The sequence below is a fragment of the Helicoverpa armigera genome, chromosome 18 (assembly GCF_030705265.1).
Source record: "Helicoverpa armigera isolate CAAS_96S chromosome 18, ASM3070526v1, whole genome shotgun sequence".
NCBI lineage: Eukaryota > Metazoa > Arthropoda > Insecta > Lepidoptera > Noctuidae > Helicoverpa > Helicoverpa armigera.
Window position 1 is genome coordinate 9045567 of NC_087137.1, and position 14489 is coordinate 9060055.

The 14489-nt window shown below is 34.8% G+C and overlaps 1 protein-coding gene across 1 annotated transcript in view; it reads right to left on the minus strand.

Moving 5' to 3' along the window:
- The window catches only part of LOC110382079 (retinal homeobox protein Rx2), a 62291-nt gene that overhangs the window by 44540 nt on the left and 3262 nt on the right, over positions 1-14489 (minus strand). The window contains exon 3 of the mRNA XM_049851160.2: positions 3752-3869. Within this exon, the coding sequence (XP_049707117.2) occupies positions 3752-3869 (118 nt within the window). The remainder of the gene's footprint in view (positions 1-3751; positions 3870-14489) is intronic.

A 14489-nucleotide genomic window follows, 5' to 3' on the forward strand; every position in this document is an offset into this window, starting at 1 on the left:
GATGATTCGCTAATACACTTATGCCAATGTGTGTAGCTTTATTTTAATTTTTTATTCATTAGATAGCATTTGTTTTTGAAGTTGTCATTTTAATTGATGTGTTGGGTAAATGTTTGTTTGATTATTTCATTACTGTGGTTTAATTATTTAGTTAAGTGTTTTTAGTGTAGTGTTTTTATGTAGATTTTATGGTGTGATAGTTAGCATCGAACGATACAATATATTAAGTACTCAGGTAATAGGCCTTATTTTTGGTAGCTAAGCCAATACAAAGTTTGAAAAATAAATAATATCTATGAATCTACTACCTCGCGGTAAAAAAACAACCTTCGCAGTTAATTATTAATTAAAATATTTAATCCAACTTTTTCCAAATTAACAAACAAGACGGCACTCCGTTAACGTCCAGATTACACAGATTATAAATATTTTCATTAATTGAATGTTAATAATTGAGCGCCCATCAACTTCGGTGTAGAAAAATCCCTCCGCAGCGGAAATTAAAAAGTGTTTCACATCCGCCGGCAGTGGGTCCGGTCTGAGCTTGAGTGCAGCGGAAAAAGTTGGACGAAACCGGGTGGATTAACTAGCTTTCCCGTTTAATGGAACGCTGTGGTAATAATAATTCGATATTTATAAAGTTTCATGAATTTTTTGTCGGGATAAAATTGAGTTTTTCCGTTTTTATTTTAGTATTAGTTGGTGTTTATATAGCATTTACCCTTTACACGTATTCTAGACCTACCACAACAAATTATGTAAAATATTTAGACCACAGATGATGGTACCGACAACATTTTTTTTTACTAACTTCAGGCAGTGGTTTTACCCTCACCTCACGGGAACTTTTTCCTTCAATTGGATCCAAAGAAGCCTTTATAGGCTTCCTCTATAATGTGCTAGCTAACACCTAGTTCAACCTGAGATTCAAACTTGCATTATAAAGTTACCACTATCACTATGTCCATATCATAGACTATGTAAAACCCCAAAACATATTTTCAGAAAATGAAATATAATCCCTCTATGAGTTTTAAAATTCAATTCACAAATTAGCTTTGACTCTGTACTGTCGACAAAGTTGTTAAACTAGTATAACTAATGTTGGAGTATGTATGTATTACACAATTTACATGCTAAACAGATATGTGATGCTAACTGAATTGAATAACTATGGAACGTGTAACAAAGTGGCTGAAACTGAAATATCTTATTTATCTTAGAAGCGTTATGGAATTTAGTTTGGTATTATTATGTGATAGTAAGTTTTCTTAAGTTTACATTTTTAGTTTTTATGTGAGCATGCATAGACTTGAAGCCACTGATTCATGGTGGCATTGAGGGTATAGTTTAGAAGTTCTAAAATTAATTATGTAATAAGTCATTGCAGGAAAAACTGATCTAAAAAAGAACTAATTTGGTCTTCATGTTCAGATGCATTCAAGTGATTAAGATTTGCAAAGCCACGAGACAAGGCTAGTAAAACCTAAGTCTTTCAGTTGGTCAGCTAATTAAACACACATTCTCCTACAATGAATAAAGGCGATCATAGACCGCAGCAGCCGGTGTGATTGCGCGCTAATGAGCGCCCGCCCCACAGACGCTGGAAATTGCCCCATACATTTTTAATAGATTCGTTTAAGCCGCTTTTTATCCACTAGCTTTTTATCCTCAACGCTTAAAAACTTCCAACCAAGGGAGAAACGAGAAACCCCCCACTTCTTCACAACCACCCGCAATACGTTAATAGATTTTAAAAATTAATACTTTCACCCAATTACTAACGGACAGACTGTCATTTTCGACGGCCCTAATGAAATAACGGTACTTCATAACTCTATTAAGGTTCCTTTGATCGCTGTTGTGCTAAGTAAAAAATTGTGACGCTGAGAGAGTAATCAAAAGTGACATGATACTTATTAAGTTAGTCGAAATAACCGTGTTAAAGCGACCGGCGGCGCGACTCAAAAACTATTTTATGAATAATAGATGGCGCCGCCGGCGACCAATCCCCTGGGAGCACCGCCCACCGGCACCCCGGCCCGCGTGCCCCGCGGCCCGCCGCGCGCCCGTGACACCCCCGGACTGCCTTCTCTATTCATTAGCACATTACCACCCCTTAGGCACGCGACTCAGATGGGGTAAGAAACTGATTTTTGCCTTTTCAAGGTTTTTTCTAACCCGTTCGTGGATACGATTAGAACTTTGGTGAGTTAAGTAAGTTGTGTTATCTACCACTGTCTAAAACGTACAAGAAGATACTCTTTCTTATCAAAATTGAACCTATTTATTTAAATATTGCAAGTAGATTGCAATTAAGGAAATTCAAATCATGGGATTTACAAAGTGTCATTGACAAAAGTTCTAAATTCAAAAATAAATAGTTTCGTACCTCTTTTGATTTTTCGATTTTCAAATAAAGAACACACCACATTCAATTTCAAATCAAAACACAACCACATAATCCAGCCAGTATCAATATCTAATCGTTATCGAATCGAGAAACATAATCGAGTTGTAAATCGGTAACGAGACAAGAGCTTTAACTAAGAATAACGCCATTAGGCTCGGAGCCGGGCCGCTAACTGAGTTACACAAGTTTGTGCCGATAAGTGAAATCGACGCGACTCCTGGACTATGCGGTTATGCTGCCACTTGAAACTTTAAATTATAAGTCGATTTATGGACTGTAAACACGAGTTGCTTGAATATTTAGCTAGTATGGATGGATCGTTAATTCAAATTCTCATCGTATAATTTTAGAACATCACTCTTTGATGGTTAAAACACAAATCTCACAAACTGGAGAAATCATTTAAGTCTGACAATGGATCAGTCAGTAAGTAAAAACCTATGTTTTTTTTTACTAAACACAAAACTACTGGAAATGGTTAATATTTACCTACATGAACATTAGCCTTCCCTAGTTATGTAAACCTTAGGTATCTACGGAATTTTCATGCGTTATATTTTCATGTGTATCTTCTAATTTTATTTCATTTACATATCGTAATTTTGTATTTACGTAACTGCAAAAAAACCGCAAGAACAAAAAGTAGCTTTCTTTAGTTCTCCTCAATTAAGTAAGTTATAAAGGGTGATTTTTTTGCTGGTATCTTTTTGGCAACACTGTTTTTGCCAGATCACGCGTGACTCGTGTCTTGTGTTATTGTCAAACTGGTTCAGTATGGTCTATAATTTAACCATGAATCGACTTACGAACGAACAACGCTTGCAAATGATTGAATTTTACTATCAAAGACGACAATGGCCGAAACGTTACTGTGAATGGCGAGCGCTACCGTGTGATGATTGGCGATTTTTTTTGCCCAAAATGGAAGAATTGGACATGCCTGACATGTGGTTTCAACAAGACGGTGCCACATGCCACACGGCACGCGAAACGGTGAACAGTTTATTTCACGTTCAATTGGCCGCCTAGATCGTGTAATCTAACGCCTTTGGACTATTTCTTGTAGAGCCAGCAACGATTGACGCACTGGGAGCCAATATTGAACATTTATTCGTAATATACCGGCTGATATGTTGGAGAGAGTGCCGAAATTGGGCCTTGCGAATGGGCCATCTAAACCGGAGCCGCGGCCAGCATTTGCATGAAATCATCTTCAAACATTAAATTATATTGATCGTTCTATCGATTCCAATAAAGATTTCATCAAATTTTTCAATTTTTTTGTGTTTTTTTTGAAAATCAAATCCTATACCTCTTAAAAAATCACCCGTTACTTACAGGGATGCGAGGCAGTGAAGGGATACTCTAGGGTGGGCAGGCGATGCTGGTGCGGCGGCAAGCTGGGCGGGCAGTGGTAGCAGAACAGCCCGCGTCCGCCACCGCCACCGCTCGCCAGCTGAAACAACCACACATTTAGATAAGTTGGTGAAAAAGTGTTGGAAAGGAAATAAGAACTAGGCGATCACTCTGTCTCTCTTCTATGTTTCAAGAGCCATTAGAAACCTGGCAATATAAATATTTGGACAGATATTCTAAGACAACCGAAAATATAATTATTTGGAAATATATTCAGGTAGGTTGGTGAAAAAGTGAAAAGAGAGGAAATAGCGTCATCTATGTTCCTTATGTTGAAAAGATCAACCATTGGGAATCCAAAAATATGACAATAGTATTGTGCAAAAATATTTGACAACATCAATAAAGACGTCTTGATCATTTAATATTCCCAACATTAAAAGAAAAGTTTTATAATATGTGACAAAGGCAATAAGTACCTAAATAATATCTTTCCACAACTATACAATCCATGAATCCAGAAGTTAAATTATGTATGAATCAAAGAATAAATAGGCCATAGAAAGTTATACGCCGTCCAAAGCGTCGGTACACACAAAACTACAATTACAACGATCTAATACTATCGGCATTAACATAGAAATGACACCGCGTAATAATAAGGCGACGAATCGAATCCTTCAGCGTCGCAGGCGCATTGAATTTAATGTAAGGGTACGCACACATTAACGGACGTGCGAGCGAGCGGCGCCCGTCATCAATTGACGAATGGTGCGATGCAATTTGAAAGTCTTGCGTTTTAACCGTGTTCGAATCATGATGGTGCATATTTTTACCCACGACGGAACAGAGCCGGTATATGCGTTTTAATTGGTGATATAGAACATAGTGATCACCCCATTTCAGACTTAAAAATGACATTATTTAATAAAAAAATATAAATAATTAGGAGCACAATTAAATACCTAAGTAAGCGTTAACCTATGCCGGTAATTATAAACCGGACAATAGGAAATCAATTGCGTATCGTACAATGCGTTAAGCGGTCAATACATCGAAATTATAAGATGATACTGATAGGTATACTCTAATTACAAATGTCATCTCGAATCAACAACACGATACGCATAAAACGCGCGATGCACGCAAAAGGTCTGTGCACCCCTTAACACCAGCTATGCAATTGTCAAGTGATTGCGACGGCGCTCGCTTGTGATCATGAGCCGTTACTTAACCCAAGCGGTATGATTGAGTATTAACTATGAATTGTGTCAGATGAACAGGTGAAAATGGAATGTTAATCGCGCGGCGCGTCTTATCGTACGTGTCGCACGATGGAGTGTTAAATGATCGGGATCTAGATTGTTGGTGAGGTTAGGTTTATTGCAATTTAATTACGGTGTCGTGGCTGCTATTAAAACGTTGAAGACGGTATTGTGTCTTGGAAAGCAAGAAGATTTGGCCATTTAAAAGAAGAAGCTCCAGGATTATATATTTCCTTACTTTTTAAACGCATTTGTAATTTACATAAAGAGAGAAGAGTTGACCATTTTTGTATCATAGACCTACCATAACCTACAAGTGATTCATTAGAATCAAATATAAATAGAGCTAACACTAACGTATCTTATTACACGAAAATGCAGATGGATTGGTTCCCATAAATAACTGTCGAAATGTGACATACAGCAATCTGTCTCTACTTACAGCGGCATGTAAATAATGGACCACATCGGTCATACTTGTGAGATCTATCACAATAGGAGATCTATCATCATCTTGTAGGCAATAGTATCGAAATTAAAATAAAAGAAACAGAAACGTATACTTGAATTACATGATAAAATAAGTCCTAATATCCTAGACATCTGAGAAAACATAAACCATCTGGGGAATCGTCGTAAAACCGTTTTAGAATACAAAAATATTTTAAGTAGAAGTATATTGCCTGTGGCCAAGTTCATTTTAATCAATATTGGAGTCATTAATTTTCCGAAAAAATCTTCTACAGAATAATAATATATCTCTATGCCTATAACACCTCTATTCACCTTGCAAATAAAACCTCAGTTAATAATAAGCAATTTTATTAACTTGTAGTTTGCAAGAGCGCGAGCGCACAGTGTGACAGAAGTAAGGACGTGCTGGCCATAAATCAATTAATTTCGATGAATAAATTGCTAGATTGCAGTGCAGCGTGCGACATTCCGACCACTGTGCAGGTTGTCTGATGCGTCATCGGATGTAACAGTGACATACAAATATATATTTTTATTTAAAAAAAAGTAGAATTGTCGGCTAAATCAATGATTTACAAATAAAAGTAGCTTGTGTGAATAGTTTAAAAATATCAATTTCAAGTAGAGATATCAGGAAGTCGAACCGCAATTGATGTAAGTCTTTACTAAAAAATAATTGGAAATGAAGGAAGATCAAACCTATAATGACGAGGAACTGATAAATAACTTAATTTATGAATGTAAAACATTTTTATGTTGAAAACAATTTCTAGACCTTAAGTTCCAATATGCAATACAAACCTCTCATCATTATCAAAATAACCAATGAAGCGGTAAACTTTTATGAAAAGTTGAGTCTACGTGAAATATAAAATTAAGGTAGAGAAGGTAATTATTGAAAAAAAACTATAGTCAGTATATCCTACCTTATTATTAATGATCATTTAGGATTTCCCACTTCACCGTACTTCCGCTTTATTTATACAAATCAAAGTAAAATAAAATCTTGATCTAGCAATAATTTGCACACTAACATAACTTTATTTGCGAGAGGAAAATGGCAATGAAATTCAATTGCAATATAACTAGAGACCCACGTGTAGACGAGCCGTCGGTATAAATGACATTAATGGAGCAATGAATCGGCTAAACGATGCGCGGGCGCATTCGATGCTGCGGCTGACGTCAGCACACTGTGGGCTCAACAGGGATTTTAATGGAAAAAAATATTTTTGTTGGTACAATTATTTTGCACGCCAAAATTATCAGATAAATAAATATGTAGTAGGTTTAATTTCTCGCATGATTAAGAAAACAAATTAAAATAGTAAAAAAACTATCATGCCAAAATTCTACGAACCTTTTTAATAAAACCCTTTAAACGAATATTAAACAAATAAACATTTATAAATTTCAAACTGTAATCATCAAAGTTTCAACACAAGGTTAACATGAACCCATTACCGGCGTTATTCTGTTATAATAACTAATTCTGTTAACACTAAAATTCGTAGAAACCGACGCTTACTTAATACATTATATGAACTTTCTGTGATAATCTGGGTCGGATTATAAAACATCAGACGGCCAATCTACTTAACGGTTACCACCTTCTCATTAAGGGATAACGTGATGGATAGAATACATTCACTTAGTTTTACTCGAAACTCGTCGCTATTGAGGTAACATTTTAGTTTTAATAGAAGTACTGTAGAAATACCTTTTTATTTTATGTATTTTTTGCCAAAAAGAATGTCAGTTTCAAAATTGTTAGGGTGGAGGAAAAATATTACACAGAATTTTCTTAATTTGCGGTTTATCTTTAAAATATGATGTTAAGTTTTATTAAACTAAACAATTAAATTAGGCTACTAGTATGAGTTCTTTTGTCCACATAGCTTCGTGTATCGTACCACAGTGCGAGTGCGTGTATTGGCTCGTCCTGTCTGCGCGCGTGGGGTCCTGATACACTAATCCTATTTATATTGTCGTGTCATTACCGTATTACACCTACCGCCGACCGCATCCGCGCTGCAGCCTAACCTTCGTGTTATTTTGCAACTGATAGACTTTTTTTTCAGGTTTCAGATTTCTTTAAAAAAAATTGAGCTAACTGCAGTCGATTATTAATTATGTAGATATTCGTTAATAAGATTATTTCATCCAATAATAAGCCAATGTTTAAGCCTACAAAAATCTTACGGGAATTTTCTATTTTATTTTTTACGGTTAACCTTGTCAATTCTGTAAGTACCTACTCTACGAATATTTCCCAAAAATATATATAAACATAGTATAACTCATAATCATCATGTGCCCTTATCTCATTCTAAAGTAATAGTTAAAACGATGATAACAAAATTACTTTCATTTATTTTCAAATATGTAGATCATGGAGACACCTCAGAAATACTGTATAGGTAATTTGAATAGGTAGTTAATTTCCATGTAGGCTATAGGTACTTGTCTATGTACGTAATAAAATAATAGTAACAAATAATTCATTCTAGTAAGCAAGTGTTATCCAATCACTGCAGGAATTCTCCACAACCTTAGATTTGTCGCCTAGGTCAGAGTAAACTGACTATATCCTGAATCCTCTATTGTCGCATTAACGAATAAAACTACTCGTCGAGATTTATAAACGGTGCATTATTTAATAACAAGCGGTTTACGTTTATGCCAGATCTAGATAACACAAATGACATCCTACTTCCAACTTTTTTGTGTCTAACCTTTTTGGCAGCAAATCACATCCAGCCACTTACATCATTGAATTTTTAAAAAGAATTAGCATTCGAATTTCAAAAGGTTGTTTTCTGTGGTATGGCAAAGGCACTTCATTTCGCATTCTCGCGTTGTCGAGGTGAGATTATCGTCACTCGCACAACACGCAGGAGGGAAGAGGGCTCCGGGCCATTGTGAGTTGCCGCCAAATGTGGGAACTGATGATTTATCTCGTGAACCTTTTCATGTTTATTATATTAAGAGCTTATTTTGTATTTATGAGCAGGATTATAGAGAACGCTGATATTGTTTAAGTTGTTGTGAGACCTCATAACTTGAGGTGTAAGGCTGAGACGTGTTGTTTTTTCTTAACCACGAATACAAAGAAGCAGTCTTCTGAATCCCCAACATTATTATTAGACTATCTATTGAAATTTAGCTATAAAAAATAAACCATTTTTATAAAGATAAAAATGCAAACATTAATAATTGAGATAACAAAAAATCACCGCCAAGTTAAAAACAGAGCTAAGCAAAATCCTCTAAAAGTGCACTAAATCGCTAACCGTTCCATACATTTTTATTCCCAACAAAACTTACGAAGCATCATTTAAAAGTATCGAACACGAATCGTTTCAATGTAAACATTGATTCAACTCGATCCCGTATGCAAACACAATACACGCTCCGAAATTGTATTTGTACCGTTTAATTTGGTATCGACTACGATTTAATCAATTAACCGACTCAAATCGAGTAATTAAGTATCAGTATACCTTCAGCTGTTAATGTATTAATGAGACTTTGCCGAGTTGTGTTTATTTTGAAATGAGGAGCAAATGAATGCACTTTATGGTTATTGGTTTCGTATTTTCTGTAGCTGTTTTTCCTTTTTGATAGGAATCAAATGTAGCGTGTTTAAGGTGTGATTACAAATTGACTTATGTGGTTAAGATGGAAATGTACTAGGGTACTAGTACATTTTTTGCATCTTTGGAAAGGATACTTTGACGAAATATGCGTCAATAGCTGTCATTTACCTACGTACGGGACCTTTACGTAGTTTTAATAGATAAAAATATGTATTAGATATGAATATAATTAATAAAGCTTCCAACATCCGCATAAACTCATAATAAATTTGTATTCATATAATTACTTAGACTTTAATAAAGCTGCTGATATGCAAGCAAATATGAGTTATACTATTACCTAGTATAATTTTATGCTCCTCGTGAAATGTTAATGAGTGAAATTTTAGTGAATTGGAATCGCGATGCCCGTCGAAGTACACTTTATTGAATTTTACTGAAATTCATCCGAACTCAGGGCTGTCACCAAAGAGTTATATGTGTTTTATTTTAATACTAAAAATGAGATTAGATTTCCCATTGTAAATGCGTAAAAAGGAAGTAGTATAATATAAATATCCTGTACCTATCTAACCTGATCAAGAGCTAGAAGTCTGAGGGAATGGGCGACTAGGATGGCTATTTTGCAAGACGCATTTTGAGTTCCATATTGCCATTTCTTAGTTCCAATCATTTGATACCAGCACAGCAAGCATAGCAAAATCATTTTACTTTATGCACCATGAAATGAAGTTAATCAACATTCAAATAAGCCACAAAACCATCAACCATAACCAACAAGAAAAAAAAAAAAAATACATCAATTCAATTGAAACAAATTATTTTACGATTCAAACCCGCTTCAAGTGACTGACAATCAATAATATTTAATCACAGCGCTGGCTTGTTCATTTGATATCGAACTTTTACAAACTGTAATGGAGATCAATTGAACGGTTTAAATTAACTATTAATAGTGGCCAATGGTTCAATCGGGGCGCGACAATCAAATCGTTGGAAAAAATGTGCTTAGTGATCTGTTGGGGAGATATTTTTTTATGTTATTAGGTTATGTCAAGTACAAGTACTACAATTTTGCAAGATCCGACAATGGCACCCGTCCAGGGTTTAGGAAATAGCATGTTTTAGACTCATATAACGCAAAAATTTTCACACAATTATATCAGATAACTTAGATGATGATATTATATCAGATGACTTAGCTAGATTTTTGAAATATTCTGGGCGGCTTTTTCGGAACATATGTATGATGTTTGACTACGAAGGAAAAAGTATGTCATTTTGTATTTGTCTATAATCATAATGTCGCGTGATATAATATTAAAATGTTATAAAATTAAACTCGATACCCCAAACTAACAAATAGAAAATTAATTTGTTATCAGCACAACCCTACAATGAACTGTCAGTCATCATTTGCGTAACCGGGTCTATCTGGCCTTTAATCGGTTTAAGCGACGATACACACTGCTATGCTATACTTTTGATTCAATTTTGTGTTTATTTATATACTTTACAACCTGTCTGGGGGTATACTTAGAAACTTAAAATCAGCCGATAGTTTTGATCGGCTTCATATTTTAATATCGTGCGCGCAATTGTTTGATGGCACACACATCAGCACGGTCAGGTATCAGGGACGGTATGGGACCAACTGTAAAGTTTGATTGAATTAACAATTTATCTTCAAAAGCTGTCAAAGTCGCAAAGTCAACCATCGGCCGACAGTTTAGTCTGTAGTGTGGTTTTAAACTTGACTCTTTAGTAAAATAATTAGTACCTACAATATTAAGGAAGTCGACACAATCCCTATTGAGGGCCTAAATAACTTCAACATTGAATAAAATTAATCTATTCATCGAAGTACATATCACTCATGGTTTTTCCATAAGATTTCCCACAGCTAACGTCATACAATTTCTCAGACCTTACATCCTGTCAACCTTCAACCTCATAAGAGCGTATTTACTAAGAACTGAGAATAATTCGCCGGTCCACCGTACCCTTTGGCCGAGCAATTACGAACAATTATAGGGAGAACGCGACGCTACTCAATTGCGCACGATGCCGCTATATCGAATAAACGCAACTTATTGCTTGTACTTTTGTTTGCTTTTTTTAAGGTTAATGACCTTTAGAATCTTGGGAAGAAGGTAGGGTAGTTTTCAGGAAAAGAAGTGTTGATGATAATATACTTATGTCACTTGTCATAAGTGGAATAAACAAAGTCGATTTTAACGCGTAAGACATTGGACTGCAAGAAATGAAAAGTATAAAATTATTTCGTTTGGACTTCTCTATATTTATTTTTCCTTTTACACTAACAGTACCAAAATACTTACATGTTTTAAGTACATTTTAAACAGCGACTTGTTTTCTAGTGAAACAGCATTAAAAACAAAACTTTCAAATCAAACTTTCCAAAAACAATCGTGCGCAACTCACAACCATTTACCTGAAACAAAACTGAAACTAAACCAACTAAGTTAAACCAAATGGCTCACCAGTTAAGTAACCTAACAGTAGTAAATCTGAAATTTAACTGCCAACTAATGGCGGTTAACTGGAATCGATATAGAGTGATCAACTGGCGAGCACAATCCAATTACTGCTCATTATGAAACATTAGTCAACGGAATTTGATGGTATATTTGTTTCTGTACAATGACTTTTATTAACATGTTTTTTTTTGCAGCCTTTTTAGCTAGTTCGATTAATTTTAAGTGTTACATATGATATTGAGATGATGACAGATAGAAGAGTATGGAAGGGGAAAACGTGCTGCGACGACTGCAAATAAAATTGGGATAAGGGCCGGAGGATGATGATGATGATGAACGAGTACCTACTTATATTATATGGGAGATTTTACTATGGAAATGCAGCCTTATTGATATAGACTAAACTGAGTAGGTACAGTGTTTTAGAAATACAGGTACTTAATGTTAATCGATTGGAAAACATGCCTATTATAAAAAAAGAGGGATTCCAACATTGTGCCAGGGTGCGATACTGTCACGAAAACAAATGCTCCTCCTGGTCTACTTACTCTAGCAAACAGTTACAAATTGCGTGCTAACATTTCTAGAATGTCCGCGAATCTGACTGATGTCGCAATGAGACCAAGAGACGAAGAATTTTTGGTGTTCATTATAAACAATTCAATGGCCAACAATGTTGGAATTAACTATATCACAGTCCTACAGTTGTGATCTGAATAAATAATTTAACTCAATCGTTTTTATTACAATGGGAGGATTAAAGATCATTCGATTGTTGTTGAAGGTCGTTGAAGGCATGAAATGATTTGTGGTAATAACATAATATCATACTAATATGCAGTAATTTGTAAGACGAATGATTCATAAAGAACATTTAATAAACAATAATTAAGATAGGTACCTCAACCTATACCTACACATTTATCTCGCGTAATGATTTTACAAAGAACTTATCCTGCTTCTGTAATTGTTCAATTTTAGTTGTAACCTGTCTAAGGGGAAATTCGGCAAAAACTAAATATTCTCTCATTGAGAATATATAGAACTTTATGGCCATTCTCTTCATCTTATACGTGTATTTTATAGCAATCGATACATACATAAAATACATGTGGACTCGATAAATCAAGTTTTATACTTCATAAACGAGACAATTTCGTCGAGTTGAAGCGCCTTAGGAATATTTCGTAGCCATTTCGTAGCAAACTGGTTACGAACTTGACCAGTTCGGGTTAGGTTGAACTAACCAAACTAATATTTATATGTATTTTATCATTTTAGTTATAAGAAAGGGTTTATTGTGTGTGTAAAACTAATTAGTTATTAAATATATAAGTTCATAATGCGGCTTTCTATGAGTAAAACCATTTTAAAAGATGTTCTGTGGCGTAACTTTTCTTCTAGTATTGTTGAAACGTCTAGGCAATAGAAAAAGAGATGTACCCAACTATAGGACAGGTATATTTTCAAGCCCGTAACCAAAACGCCTCTGATGTATTTTTTATCCAGACACCCATGCTAAAACATTTTTCTGATATAAAACCGCAACGTAACCACATATAATAACATATACAATTTAGTATTTTTTTTTAATTTTGATTTTAGGTACATAATAATCAATTTACATTATTCAATAGTCATCATTTGCTATTCTTTTAATCATGATTATACTTCTTTGCTTCTTTTCTCAATAACTCAAGCAATTCAATACCAAATGCAACATTTTCCATCTCAACGATTCAATCAAGCAACCAGTCTAGCGCCGCAATAATTGCTCGGGGCGCCGTCCACGATTGCATATCAATACATTGCTGATATTTGTTGGTAATTGAACTTATTGCCTGGCCGTTATTGGCCTTTATTGCGTTAGAGATGATTGAGACGAGCGCCTTGCAGCGTGACGTAGATGACAATTGGCTGTATTGATTGGCTGTGTTACACGCGGGTGTATGGTGCTGGGTTTTTAGTTGTTGCAGTGTTTTATAGAATGGTTAAAGATTTTCAATGCGAATGCCCAGCGCGGTGAGTATGGGTAAATCCATTAGCTTGAGGGAGGTTTTTCTTCAGCAGTGGACATTTTTAGGCTGTGGAGACGAAAGATCTTTTTCCACTTTTCTAAATTCAGACGTCATCAATTATTTAGTAGATACTTAATTTAGCTGAGTGAAATAACATTCTGGAAGTAATATTATGCGTGATTAAAAGATGACTGACTAAATGAATATCACTGACTAAATCCTACTACTCATTGAAGTGAATCGGGACTTCTTTGGAAAAGTGGAATAAGGTTGAACTGAATAATTTTTTAAGGTTGAAATGAATATATTTTATGAACCTTTTTTTTTATAAACCTTGATTCGTTAAACGCGCTAACTCAGGACCAATAGGGTCTGAGCTGATAAAACATTATTTAGGTAGCTTACTCAACCAGGAAGGCTATGTCTGCCTTTTATCCGGATGCGTGAAGTTGTTACTTCTGCAAGGTAACTTACTGATTGATAAATGAGTTTTATATTTAAACAGACGCGAATCCTTATTAATAATATAAATGTGAAAGTAACTGTCTGTTTGTCGCACTTTCTGCAACCTGAATAAACTATTTTGTATTTTCTTTTCAATTCTTTATGGTTAATTTGGTTAATTAGGTACAGTTTTTTAGCAAGTCATTTAAAACAGTTACTCTTTTACGATATTAATTTGACGGTAGTGATAATTTGTTACAAGATTATAAAAATGTCGTGAATAGGTGAACCTATTACCTTACGGTATAAAATTTCCTTGTTATTCTAATTAGGATAAAAGTAAGTAGGTACAATTTCAATTAAAAAAAATATCATTGATAACATCCTCCTTTTCGGGAAGTCGGTTAGATTTTTTTTTA